At 40.2% G+C, this 14,715-nt stretch overlaps 1 protein-coding gene across 1 annotated transcript; it reads right to left on the minus strand.

Annotated features, from left to right (window-relative positions):
• Positions 1-6,238: 6,238 nt before the first annotated feature.
• LOC131959053 (stonustoxin subunit beta-like) lies at positions 6,239-14,250 on the minus strand. The gene is made up of 4 exons (XM_059324153.1): positions 14,149-14,250; positions 9,487-9,586; positions 7,221-8,681; positions 6,239-7,121 (listed from the first exon to the last, which is right to left on the minus strand). The coding sequence occupies exons 2-4, from the start codon at positions 9,575-9,577 to the stop codon at positions 6,574-6,576; spliced, it is 2,100 nt and encodes a 699-aa protein (XP_059180136.1). The 5' UTR covers positions 9,578-9,586; positions 14,149-14,250; the 3' UTR covers positions 6,239-6,573.
• Positions 14,251-14,715: the final 465 nt, after the last annotated feature.

Consider the following 14,715-nt stretch of genomic DNA (forward strand, 5'->3'; position numbering starts at 1 on the left):
ATGTCATCTGAGGATTCATATTGGATCATTGCTCTTTGAATTAAATGTTGCTGAGTGTGTTTTTTTTATCTAAAAAATAAAAAGTAACACAAAGTGATGAAGTCAGGTCTTCACTTTATTGAATATTCTGCTCAAGAGGAGAGTAAACAGGTCAAACAGGTGTTGCATGTGTGCAACAAAGTGATGTTAACAGTGACTCCCAACAAAAAGTTTTCTTCGTTTTCTTCTTTTTTTTTCTTATGCTATGAGTAAATATTTCAGTTTAGGAATTACAATTGAAATGAAAGCACTTAAAAAAACGAAACCCAAACCAGTTGCAGAAAGCTGTGCATCAAATCAACTTGAACTAATATGTTTAAAAAGTGACAACATCAATTTAACATGGACTCTGTCTTCTGTACAGTCATTATTAAACCCAGGTCAGGGTTAAGGTCAGACTGGCTCTCAACAGAAAAACAAAGACAAACAAAATAAATCTCTTATATTCTGAGAGGATACACTTTCAAAAAGTACAAAAAGAAAAAAAGAAAACAAATGCTAAATTAAACAATAGACACTTTATCTACCTTACACCCTAACATGATCATTATGGTAAACTAAAAGACACAGATACATCAAGTTATTATTTTACATAAGCTTGGAGTTTATATTTAAACATACATTAAACATTTCTGCTTCGGCACACACTCCCTACACACTGTAGGAAAATCACTTAATAAAAAAAAATACTTTTTTATAATAGGTAACTATAAGACCATCATTACGCTGTGCGTAACGAATGTACAGAGAAAAAAAATCGTAGGTATTTTTTGAGGAACAATTAATTTGTTAATGATATGTAGCTATTTAATTGTTGTTTTTCCCTGTCCTTATATTGTAATCATTGCACATTCTCCCAATTTTGTTTTCTGTGTTACTAGCTAGCCTTCAGGCTTTGCTGTGTTTTGCTGTGTTAGCTGTGTCGCTGTATTAGCCACCAAGCTGAGTAGTTTGCTTTGCTTTTCTGTGACTTTTAACATCCCCTCTCCCCACTCTACCAATACACACACAAATTCACAACTGGATGCCCTCATTACTGAACTGAACATTTTTTCTCCTCCTTACCTCTCTTTACCTGCAAGCTACCAAGCTTGGTGGCCTAGCTTGCTGTGCTAGCCACCTGCTACTAGTTAGCCTTCAGGTTTTTGCTGTGCTAGCTGTGCTGCTGTGTTAGCTGTGCTACTGTGTTAGCTGTGATTGCTGTGATAACTGTGCTACTGTGTTAACTGTGTTGCCTTGTTAGCTGTTCTACTGTGTTTGCTGTGGTATCTGTGCTATTGTGTTAGCTGTGCTACTGTGTTTGCTGTATTAGCTGTGCTACTGTGTTTGCTGTGTTAGGTGTGCTGTTGTGTTAGCCGTGCTACTGTGTTAACTGTGTTAGCTGTGCTACTGTGTTTGCTGTGTTGGCTGTGCTGTTGTGTTTGCCATGCTACTGTGTTAACTGTGTTAGCTGTGCTACTGTGTTTGCTGTGTTTGCTGTGCTGTTGTGTTTGCCGTGCTACTGTGATTGCTGTATTAGCTGTGCTACTGTGTTTGCTGTGTTGGCTGTGCTGTTGTGTTTGCCGTGCTACTGTGTTAACTGTGTTAGCTGTTCTACTGTGTTAGCCACCAAACTGAGTTGCTAGCTTTTGCTCTGCTGTGGCTTCTAACATCCACTCTCTCCACAGAGGCACCGCCACTCTCTTTCTCAATACAAACACACTCGCACAGACAATTACAATCTGGACTCACTCATAACTGAACTGAACATTTTTCTCATCCCTGTCTCTCCTCTACCTGCAGGTCACCGAGCTTGGTGGCCTTGCTGTGGTCTGAGAGCATCTGGACTAGTTATGGCTTACCTCAAACTGCTTGGCTTCTTTTTGGCGTTCATCAATGCGTTTCCTCCATCTATTACGTGTAAAAATGAACTTCACGATTTTCCCATCCTACCCAGTGGCAAAACTGACAGTGTTTGCTCAAACAACAGAGACACTGCCTCTTTAATGGTGGTGAGGACATTTGGACTTACACCAAATATGAACTCCATTATTCCTCCATTGCTGTCATGTTTTATTATGAGTTTGCTTCGCAAAATGGTCTTGTTGCCATCTGATGTACATACAGCTGTCTGTAAAAAACAACTCCATTGTAGTGCCTCCTCTGCTTTCTGCCGTGCTTTGATTCTACTACTACTTGTGATTTCTGGTAATGTTCATGTCCACCCTGGACCTTCTTCTGATGTAATTTTTCCCAATGCTGGTTTGGCTTCAAATGATCTTTGCTTTGATGACTTCTGTGCTCGTAAAAACCTGGGATTTTTGCATGTTAACACAAGAAGTATATTACCTAAAATGGATCAGCTCAAAGTGTGGGTGGAAAGCTCTAATCCTGACGTTCTAGTGATCACTGAGACATGGCTGCGTAGATTTATTCCCTACCCTGAGGTAAACTTGTCGGGTTACAAACTGTTTCGACAGGATAGGTCATCAAGGGGTGGTGGGGTGGCAATTTTCGCAAAAGAACATCTACAGTGCACGATAACCTTGGCTAGGTCCATTCCTAAACAATTTGATTTGCTCGTTCTTAATATCAAGCTATCCAATAACTTTTCTCTGTCAGCAGTAGTGCCCTGGCGCCTTTCACCAGGGCTGAGTTTGTCCTACTAGGTGACCTCAACTGGGACATGCTTAAGCCACCTGAGAAAGTTTTACAGCAACTTGATTCCCTTAACCTCCATCAAATCATAACCCACCCTACCAGGTTTTCCTCCAATACTCCTGATAAGGCTACCTTGTTAGACGTGGTTTTCACCAACTCCCCACATATGTATCAATCCGGTGTGTTTTGTAACGACATCAGTGACCACTGTTTTATTGCTTGTGTTCGCAAATTCCTCTCTGTCAAACAGCCTGTCACCATCAGTAATAAGCGTACTCTAAAACAATTCAATATTCAAGCCTTCTTGCATGATCTTGCCAATGTACACTGGGATAGAGTCAGCCTGATCCCCACCGTGAACGATGCCTGGTTGATGTTCAGAGAGCTTTTTAGAGCCGTGATAAACAAGCATGCCCCAATTAAAACACTACGGATAAAAAACCGCTACAGTCCCTGGCTTAACCGTGATCTGGCAATGTTGCTTCATCATAAAAACGCCGCCTGGCGGAAAGCACGCCTATCTGGGTCTTCCACTGACAGCCTTTTGTTTCGCCAGCTCCGGAATAAGGCCACACAAGCGGTGCGACGGGCCAAAGCTGGCTACTTCATTGATCAATTCACATTATCTAGCTCCAACCCCAGTACTTTTTGGAAAACAGTCAGAAAACTAGAGAACAAACCCCCGACTCGACCATTGTCACTTAAAGTGGATGATCTCATTGTTTCAGATAAGAGCTCCATGGCTGATATTTTCAATCAGCACTTTATTAAGTCTGGTTTTGTTTTTGAGTCTTCAAACCCCTCCTGCATTTCTAAGACCCCCTTGCCCTTAAGCCCAACCCCTCAGCCCTTGGTAACCACTCCTGGTTATGCTCCTGACCTCTCTGTTCCCCCTCACAGTTTTTCCCTTCGGCCCTTCTTGGTGGGAGAGGTCTTGCAGGAATTAACCTCACTGGACCCCAAAAAACCAGCTGGGTCTGATGAGCTTGCTGCTTTCTTTATCAAGATTGCTGCCCCCATCATTGCAACTCCCTTGACAGACATCTTTAACCTCTCCCTCCAGACGGCCGAGATCCCATCCGATTGGAAAGAAGCAATTGTAACTCCTCTGTTTAAGGGTGGTGATCAGGCTGACCCAAACAATTACAGGCCCATCTCCATCTTGCCTTGTGTGTCCAAAGTATTTGAAAAGCTTGTCAACAAACAGCTAACTAGATATTTGGATATGTATGGTATACTGTCTGGGTTGCAGTCTGGTTTTCGCTCTGGTCACAGTTGTGTTACAGCTACCTTAAAGGTTCTCAATGACATCACATCTGCACTAGACACTAAACAACACTGTGCTGCAATATTCATTGACCTTGCCAAAGCTTTTGATACTGTTGATCATAACATCCTCTTAGATAGACTGAGCAGTATTGGGGTCACGAATCACTCACTGTCCTGGTTTTCTCACTATCTTTCACATCGGGTACAGCGGGTGAGGTTTGAAAACCTTCTCTCTCATCCTCTTCCAGTATCCAAGGGTGTCCCCCAAGGCTCCATACTCAGTCCTACACTGTTCTCCATATACATTAACAACATACCTCTGTCTTCTGGTAACTCACTTATTCACCTATATGCTGATGACACAATCCTCTACGCCACTGGTCCTTCCTCCAACACTGTAATCAAAACACTTCAAGATAGCTTCCTCCACATCCAACAGGCTTTCACTCACCTTAAACTGTCTCTAAACACCTCAAAAACCAAGGTCATGTGGTTCTGTCGTAAGGGTGCTAAACCCCCCCCCGTCCTCAATATCACCACCAGCGAGGGTACTTCCCTGGACCAGGTCACGGTCTATAAGTACTTGGGCATTTGGTTAGACAGCACACTATGCTTTTCCAACCACATCTCAAACATCTAATCCAGAGTAAAGGCCAAACTCGGGTTCCTCTACAGAAACCGTTTCACCTTCACCTCCTCTGCCAAACTCACCCTCATCAAAATGACAATTCTCCCCATGATTGATTATGGTGACATCATATACAGGTCTGCATGCAAAGGTACACTTTCCAAACTTGACACCCTCTACCATTCCGCCATCCGGTTTGCCACAAACGCTCCCTTCAACACACATCACTGCACGCTATACTCTCTGGTCCACTGGCCTTCACTTCACACCCGTCGAAACATGCACTGGTTTACTTTTATTTACAAAACCCTTCTTGGTCTTGCACCCCCCTATCTGCATCACCTATTGCACCCTTTGTCTGTCACACACAATACCCGGTCCTCACTCTACATCAAATTAAAAATACCAAAAACCTCCACCTCCATTGGTCTCGCATCCTTTCAATCGGCTGCTGCCGTTGACTGGAATGCTCTGCAAAAAACCCTCAAACTGGACCAGCTCATCTCCATCCCTGCCTTCAAAGCTGCTCTCTCAGACATTCTCACTGACTCCTGCAACTGTTTTTCTACCATGTAATACCACCTCACCTTTTTTTCTCCATATTTCTTTTGTTGACTGCTGTTCGTCTGTCTGTCTGTCTGTGTTATTGTTGTAATTTTATACATATGTGTGTTTGTATATATATATATATATAAACAGCTGTTCGTCTAATCAACATGAATTAAAAGAAAATTAGATAAACGTCACTTTATTACATAATTAATTTTCCCTCTGGGGTTATTTGATTTGTGAAGCATGCTTGTTCTGCCCTCAGAGTTGTTTTCATAGTTTAAGATACTTTTGCATAATGTTTGCATTATTTGTATTACATTAATATTGCGGTAGGACTGTACATGAAAAACACTCCCCTACTATTTTGAAGCGTGATCAGAGGCTCCGTAGTGTTTACATTAGCGGCGACGTTAGCAGCCAGCAGTAAGAAAGACGGACAGTCACTCTCTGAATCTTCTCTTCTCTTCTCATGCTCACGAAAGCAATGGCTGTAAGTTCATAAAGCAGCAGTTTATATGAATGATTAGGAATACATGACATTAAGTTTAGTGTGACAACATATGTTTGTTGACTGATAAGTCATGCAAGAAGTTAATTTAATGAGCTAATGTAAGTGTGTATCCACATTGTACGCTAGCAATGATAGTGTATTAGCATATTGTTTATGTGAATGGATATTTTTGGTGCGCAGTTCTTGTGCTATATTTTAATAGTATAATTCAACATTGTTTATTGGGAACATGCTGTAAAGGAAACTGAGTTTTGTATTATTTTCTTTTGCAGTTTCACTCGGGTATTTCACCATATTAGAAAGGAAATAAAGGGAGCAAGACGCTCTAATCCTGGCTCAAGTGTAGTGTCATACCTGAATTTGGCTGACTGTTGAACTGTGATAACATACAAGAAGTACTCAACGCACAGGGAGAACGGTACAATGCTCAAGCTAATATGAAGTGTTAGGTTGCTCGTTAAACCTTAAACGTAAAACCGTATACCAGTTACCAGACCAAGCAAGAAAATGTTGGCATTTTATGTTTTTGCAAACCACAGGTGACACAGCTATGTCGTGTTGGGACAACGAAGCCTCGTGAAGCATTTGCTTTATTTTTTTTACCCCACTAGATGGTGGTCTTGGCTTTTAAAAAAAGGCTTCAGCAATAGTGATTGGGTGTGTTTTCAGCCCTTTGTTGAACAAAGAGCGCCATCTCTTGGGTTCCGTAAATTAAGCAAATGCTTCACGAGGCTTCGTTGTCCCAACACTACAGCGATGTGATAAAGCTACATCGGTACACCACTGGGTGGGAGGATGGGGAGGTGGAGAACACCAACCAACACTGGGCTTTTCAACATATTTCTGGTTAAAAAATATATAGATTAAATGTTCATGTGCTTTGAAAAACACGTAAAATGCCAACATTGATTCGACTAGGTTGTTGTCATTGCTCTCATTCCATTAGGAGCAGGTGCACGTAGTTGGACGTATTGTAAGCCCAGAAGGCTGGGTAAACAGGCTTTTTGAATGTGGTGTTGAAGGTGTAGAGGTGACTCAGCGTGTTAGAGGAGACTGTGTAGAAGGACAGAGTGCCGGCTGGCCAGTCAAGAAACACCCCAACTCTGCAGCAGCCAGTGGGAGGAAGAGGACTTTGCCAGATCTGTCCATTGTGCCATGCTCTAAATTCATTTCCAAAAGATGACAAATGTTTGCCAAAAGCCCATGATTTTTTATTCTTTCCAAGCACACCCGGGTCGCTGCCTGTTTTTCCCTTGTATGTAACTGCAACATAAACTGATTCCTTATCCCCATCACTCCACTCTACCTCCCAGTAATGGCGCTTATTCAACGATTCGTTGCACATCACCTGAGTCGGTGTATCAAACCTGTCTGGGTGATCAGGATATGTTTGCCAGTTCCCAACTGTTGCCTTTTTGTTTCCCTCAGACAGAGTGAGATAGCCATTTGCAGTGTTTGGGTTGAGGGTTAGATCCGTGGCATCTGATGGAGAGACCAGAACAAAATGTGTCATTAGTCCATGTGATGGTCCAACAGTTTAACCACAGTAAAGCATTTTAAAAAAGCATAATAATGACTTACACCACACTAGATCTTCTCTGTCTGTGATGTCCTGAACAGGAGGGAGGGCTGGCTGGGTGAAATCTTCACTGACCAGAATCCCCTCCTTGTAATGGTAGATGGTTGCTCCTGTGTATTTGTCATTGGCAATGGCTGCAACAAGAAAAACGAATCGGCTGTAGTTCTCCAGTGCTCTGGCCAAGTGGTGGAAGGTTTCTGCCTTTTCTCTCATTTTGGTCTGAGATATATTTGAGATGTTCGACTCTTTTTTACAGGTAGTGTCTAAATCCGGTGACTCCAGATACTTTTCCATCAAGTCAAGGCAGGGGTCAGCACTCTTCAGGGAGGTGAAGACAAAGCACAAGCCATGGTCTACACCTGGAGCAAGAACCTCTCTGTCCAGCTCTGACTGATTTTTAACGATCTTTGTTCCCTTCATAGTACCTACACAGGATCTGATGACATTGATTTCTTTCCCTTTGTGATCCAGCCATTTACTTAGTTTGTCCTGATTGAATGGTGACATCTCTCTGTCTTTAAATAGTTGTTTCAGTGCGCTCTCATCTTCTTTACCTTGACGGATGGAGGGAAGGTTCTCTTTCATGATCTGCTTCAGGTGAGATTCATAGGAATTACACAGGTTTTGGAAACTGCTTAACCCTTCTTGAATCTGTGGGAAACTCTCAACCGTCTCATCCCCCAAAGCATCACTGCATCTCATTCCTATTTCCCTTAAGTCTTCTAGAACTTTCACAGCCTTCTTGCTTGTCTTGTCACTGATGTCTTTAATCAGCACAGGAGCTCCAGACTCCAGATTCTTCAGTGGCATCAGCCAGACCTTGAGTGGAACAGCATTCTCTCCCTTTCCTCCCAGAAGCTGTGGAAGTTGGGCGTAGGTCTTCACTGCATCCTCAAAGTTAGCAGGGTTGCTTTTGAGAATGAAATCTCCGTAGAATTTGCAGGAGAATTTCTGAGTCAGGAATTTTTCTTTATCAGACAGCTTGAGATCAACTTTTCCCTCAACATTAAATGAGGGGATTTTTTTTATTACAGCTTTGATTCCCCCCTGGATGTCCTGAACACTGCTTGCTTCTAACTTGTCACTGTCAAACACAAAGAAAGCATTGGCCCCATAAAGGATGCCTGTGACTACGTGTGTTGCCATGCCCGTCTTGATAATATCACTTTGTTTAGTGTTCAAGGTAAGGTCAGCTATTGACAGCTGCTTGAAGCTGATGGTAGCTTTGTACTGAAGGGTCACTCTGCTCTGATTCTTGAATTTCTTCTGGTCATTCAGATACTTGGCAGATCCTCCAACTTCAATCAGTCCACCATGGAAGCTGGCCTGCAGAGAAGCTTCAACACCCAGCAGGGAGGACTTGGAGTCAAGGGTGTCAGAGGCAGAAATCTTAAAAGCACTGCTGTGCTGAGAGTTTTCAGTTATTTTCCTTTGTAGAGTTTCATCATCCCACAAAGTCAAACCTGTAGACATAGGAATACAGTCATTTTGTGAATGTTTTGATGTGTAAGGAAAACACAGAGGTGGAACGCCAGACTATGTATAGTCAAAGGTTTTGAAATATCAATGGAAAAAAGATTAAGTAAAAAAGAAAAGGAAAAAAGAATAACAAAGGGGTAAGTGGTCTCCACTCCTCCTTTTTCTAACCCTGGCCCTAATAAGCGCGCACACTCCTCCAGATACACATGCTTCACACATAGTCATGTAGTCAAAGTTAGGACCAAGGTTATAATACTTTGGGATTTTTCATTAGTTTTAGTTTTAATTTGGTTGTGAATTTTTGTTTTCAAAAATCAGTTACATTTAATAAGTTGTGAGTGATTTTGCTAGTTGTTATCAGTTTTTATTGTTTAAATACTAAGTTTTAGTTTAGTTTTTCTTAGTTCTATTGTTAGTGTTAGTTTTTTTTGTAATGGAGTATTTGTTGGGTGCGATATTGAAAAAGGTCACAATAAATGTTGCCTTTATTTCCTTCGTCTGATCCATCTAGCCCCAATAAGGTTATTAACTCTTAAAGCTCTGGGTGTTTTGAATTTTAGTTCGAATGAACTGCTGAACTTTTTGAAGGGGATTGACTCACATAGTCGTGAAGACGTCCTAGTAATTTTAGTTTTAGTTAGTTTTGTAACAACACAATACAGTTTCAGTAAGTTATCTTTTTTTTTTTTTTTTTTTTTAACTCTTTGTTTTTATTTCAGTTAACAAAATGTTTTTTCAATTCTAGTTTTCATTGTTTTGTTACCTATGATAACCTTGGTTAGGACTTACCTGGTCTCAGTTCATCTCTCCGGGCATCATAGAGCATTCCCAGGCTGAAAGGTCGCCCGAGGGCAGCAACATGAGAGCGATGTGGGGACATTTCTCCAACCTGTTAACAAATGTTACCACACAGTCTTCAGTACATCACTTGCACTGTTAAGAAGAGTAAGTGTTTATCACATATATATTATATATATGTCTATATGCCTTGCCTGCTTCTCCTTCAATGTGTGCTTCTACGTCTGTCAGAAAATGTGTTCAGAGTTTCCTGGACAAGATATCCTGTTTGATTTGTGCCAAATCAGAATTCTGAGAAAAACGGGTAAAGGCTTTTGTATATGTTAGCAAAAGTTCTTCCTTTTCTCCCTCAATAACTTCCAGAGAAAACTCATTAAAGCGCAGCAATTAATACATTAGTCATGATGAAGGATAGTGAACAATTCATAACCACTCTCTACATAATTTTCTGCTGTTTTCTAATGTGGAAAACAAATTGTATCTATATTACTGTTTAATATTGAAAGCAGCGTCTATGTGGTTCTTCCTCGACATGCAATCACTAGAATCACATTACCCACATAATCTTCAATCAAATATATCAGTTTTCTGTGTACACTGCATACTATGAACAAACACAATGACAATGTAAACATTTACAGCTACAAAATTCTACTTTCTTATTGTGACAGACGAAACAATCACTTTTTAACTGTCCAGACTTCAAACAGCATGTCTAAAAGTTAAACATATGACCAGTATCATAAATTTATAAAAAAAGTTACAAATATTTTGCTTACTTATGGACAAATCAACTCCAAGGCTCAAACGTAAGGGAATACTGTTTGCATGCACACTCTAGGCTGCTCTTTGTTCAACTGAAAAACAACACATCGCTTAAAAGTGAAACTTAAGGAAAACGAAAGCTAAGTAATTTCCTGTTGATACACTTGATAAAAGAGCACACTTGGCATTTCCCAAATCCGAGCTGTTCATATCTCAATCAAGCAGACGTTTCCTGTAAAGAGACTGTGACTGTTGGTCAGATTTCTGTGTGTTTATCAAAACATATTTGATGCATATTTAAACTGCTATATGTCAGATACTTTAATACATATTCAAATTAATTCTAAGACACTGTGAGACCCTGAAACTCTACAAACGTACACTCAGACTCAAAAAACAACAATATAACTAACAGCAACTAACAATAATTGAAGAGGCAATCAACACAAACAACTTTTGGCAACATTGGAAAAATCTAAACAAACCTCAACACCAAGAATTGGCCATACAAAACAGTGATCTATGGACCACTCATTTCAAAACCCTGTATCACACTGTTCAAACTAATGCAAACACAGAACAATCTCAAATTCATCAGAAGTTGACTCAATTAGAATTAGCAATAAAAGATAATCAGAATCCATTAGACTCACCAATTACTGAGCAGGAAGTCCTGAAGAAACTGCAGAGCCTCAAAACTAAAAAAGCTAGTGGGCCTGACGGCATCCTGAATGAGATGCTAAAAAACATGGACAAAAAATTCCAATTGGCCGTATTAAAACTATTCATTTTGGTTCTGAGTGTAGGTTTCTTTCCTGAGATCTGGAATCTGGGATTTATAACCCCAATTTATAAGAACGGAGACAAATTTGACCCTGATAATTACCGAGGCATCTGTGTGAACAGTAACCTGGGGAAGGTTTTCTGTAACATTATGACCACCAGACTTATGAACCTCCTTACCGAGCACAATGTCTTGAGCAAAGGCCAAATTGGATTCATACCAAAACACAGAACAACCGATCATATTTACACCCTACATACCCTCATTGATAAACATATAAACCAAGATAAAACCAAATTGTACGCCTGTTTTATTGACTTCCAAAAAGCTTTTGATTCTATTTGGCATGTTGGATTATTCTACAAAATTCTGGAGAGTGGTATAGGGGGTAAAACATATGACATTATTAAATCAATGTATTCTGGCAACATGTGCAGTGTAAAAATGGGTAAAATGAGGACAGAATACTTTAGCCAAGGACGAGGCGTCCGTCAGGGCTGCAACCTCAGCCCTGCACTCTTCAACATCTATATAAATGAGTTAGCAACTACCCTAGAAAAGTCCTCAGTACCGGATGTCAGTCTCCATAGTCAGGAGGTGAAGTGCCTCCTCTTTGCAGATCAAATCAAATCAAATCAATTTTATTTATATAGCACAAAATCACAAATCACAGATTTGCCTCAAAGGGCTTCACAGATGACCTGGTTCTGCTGTCCCCCACAGCACAAGGTCTACAGCAGAGCCTGGATCTGCTGGAGCAGTACTGTCAGACCTGGGCCCTGACAGTAAACCCCCAAAAGACCAAAATAATGATCTTCCAAAAAAGATCCAGATCTCAAGGCATTCTCCCCAAGTTCTCCATTGGTGCACAGCAGGTAGAATACTGCACACATTATACTTATCTAGGAATAAAATTAAGTTCAACTGGACACTTTAAGGACCAATTGCACTTTATGGCAGTGAGGTGTGGGGTCCACTTACAAAACAAAAATGTACTCAGTGGGACAAACACCCCATTGAGACCCTGCATGCAGAGTTCTGTACAATCCTTCTACATGTCCAGAGGAAGGCCACAAACAGTGCATGCAGGGCAGAATAAGGCAAATACCCACTAATAATCAAAATACAAAGAAGAGCAATTAACTTTTGGACACATCTAAAACTAAGTGACCCCCTCTCATATCATTTCCAAGCCCTGCAATACCAGGAGATGAGCAGCAGGAGCCCCCTGAGCCAGCTGGTCCTGAGGCTGAGGTCACAAACCTGCACTACAGGCACAGCCCAGGGACAGAGCACTGCACCAATCAGAGCCAAGCACATTACAAAACAGATAAAACAAGACTACATCACCTATTGGCAAACACAAACCAAAACACAGAGCAAAATGCAGTGCTACTTGGATCTGAACCGACAGTACACCACAGCAGATTATTTGAGCATATTTGAACCTTGAAGTCCAGACTGAGTGAACACAGACTGGCTGTGGAAACAGACTGAGTGAACACAGACTGGCTGTGGAAACAGACTGAGTGAACACAGACTGGCTGTGGAAACAGACTGAGTGAACACAGACTAGCTGTAGAAACAGACTGAGTGAACACAGACTGGCTGTAGAAACAGACTGAGTGAACACAGACTGGCTGTGGAAACAGACTGAGTGAACACAGACTGGCTGTAGAAACAGACTGAGTGAACACAGACTGGCTGTAGAAACAGACTGAGTGAACACAGACTGGCTGTAGAAACAGACTGAGTGAACACAGACTGGCTGTAGAAACAGACTGAGTGAACACAGACTGGCTGTAGAAACAGACTGAGTGAACACAGACTGGCTGTGGAAACAGACTGAGTGAACACAGACTGGCTGTAGAAACAGACTGAGTGAACACAGACTGGCTGTGGAAACAGACTGAGTGAACACAGACTGGCTGTAGAAACAGACTGAGTGAACACAGACTGGCTGTGGAAACAGACCGAGTGAACACAGACTGGCTGTGGAAACAGACCGAGTGAACACAGGCTGGCTGTGGAAACAGGGAGGACCAGGAGGAGCTGCTCCCTGCAGAGCAGAGGCTGTGCTGCCACTGCAGCCTCAGTCAGCCTGAGACAGAGCTACACTTCCTCACCAAATGTAAAAAATATAAACTAATTAGAAAATTTGAATTCGTCAAAAAAGATTTTTTAAAATGGTCAGATGAGGAAAAACTGCCGCTCCTCCTCGGGAAAGAGTCAGAGAGCTGTTGATTAGATTATCAGCAGTCTATGTTTCTGCCTGTCACACACTGAGGGACAGCGAGTGACACACAGCTGTTGGTTGTTTTGTTTTTATTTTCTATTTTTATTTTTATTTTATTTTTTTGCTGGGACAGTTAGATTGTATAAATGATATATTGATTGTAATTCAATTATTGTAAATATTGCTTTCTTGTATTGTTATTCGTTTTTCTTTTCTTTTAAATAATGAATAATATAATAATAAATATATGAATAATAGAATTATAATAATTTATTGTAAATATTGCTTTCCTTATCTTGTTATCTTTTTTTTCTGATGCTTGCTTTGGCAATATATACATTGTTACGTCATGCCAATAAAGCTAATTGAATTGAATTGAATTGATATTTATATATGTATATATATATGTATATATATATATATATATATATATATATATATATATATATATATATATATATATGTATACATATATTTATATATAGCTCTTGGTAATAGCAGGATTTATTGTCATCTGCCGTGGACCACTGGCACATTCTTAGAAGGATAACGCCACGTCATAGTCAGCTGCGGCATATCTTCCGCCCTAAAACATAGCGAAACAATTTGCAACTCGGAGGATGTGCTACCACAGACGCATAATAATATCCACCCACATATATTGCAATGTATGAATGTACATATTCTGTTAAGGGTCGTTGGGTGTCTAGAAAAGCGCTATAAAAATAAAGGTATTATTATTATTATTATTATTATTATTATTATTATTATTATTATTATTATCACATCAATAGCTCAACATTTGATATCCATTCACATCGATTAATATTAGCCTACTTTTGTCCACGGGCATTTACAGACACGTTACCTTTGTGATAATCTTCCGTTTTACTGGGGATTACCCACAGTTAGTGATGAGACGGTCTGTGCTGAGGCTTCGGAGCGTGTGTCGAGAAATCCAGGAAGTCTTTTATGAAGCGCGTCTTGCTGGTTTCTTTAACCCTTTAATGCCCAACATATAAACACCTTCTAATGCACAACATGGGTAAAAAATGACCCGCATTCATTCCCCATGTTATTTCATGCTGGCTGTGTGTCTGAATATCTTTTTTATTATTATTACTACAACATATCATTATATCCATTTTTCCTTTCATACTTTATGAAGAAAAATAGTTTTTGTATTATTACATCAAGTTTATACATATGGGTCAAAAATGACCTTTTGCATTAGAAGCGTAGTGATACAAAAAGCGAAACACTAAATTAACAATTTGAGTATATGTGTAAAAACTATGTTTGTCTTATTTTGAAGGTTTAACTTTAAAAGAGTTGTTAGAACCACCAGATTACATTGGAAAATCACATATTTTAATATTTGACATTTATTAGAGCCACCGAATAATAATTTCCATAGGAAAAAAAACATCAATTT

Source organism: Centropristis striata, chromosome 21 (genome assembly GCF_030273125.1).
Source record: "Centropristis striata isolate RG_2023a ecotype Rhode Island chromosome 21, C.striata_1.0, whole genome shotgun sequence".
NCBI classification, from domain to species: Eukaryota; Metazoa; Chordata; class Actinopteri; order Perciformes; family Serranidae; genus Centropristis; species Centropristis striata.

Coding starts and splice junctions, on each gene's coding strand:
- LOC131959053 (XM_059324153.1), bottom strand. CDS start 9,577: ATGTCCCCACATCGCTCTCATGTTGCTGCCCTCGGGCGACCTTTCAGC. Junction 8,682..9,486: donor GAGAGATGAACTGAGACCAG/GTAAGTCCTAAC, acceptor CTATGTCTACAG/GTTTGACTTTGTGGGATGAT. Junction 7,122..7,220: donor CAGAGAAGATCTAGTGTGGT/GTAAGTCATTAT, acceptor TCTCTCCATCAG/ATGCCACGGATCTAACCCTC.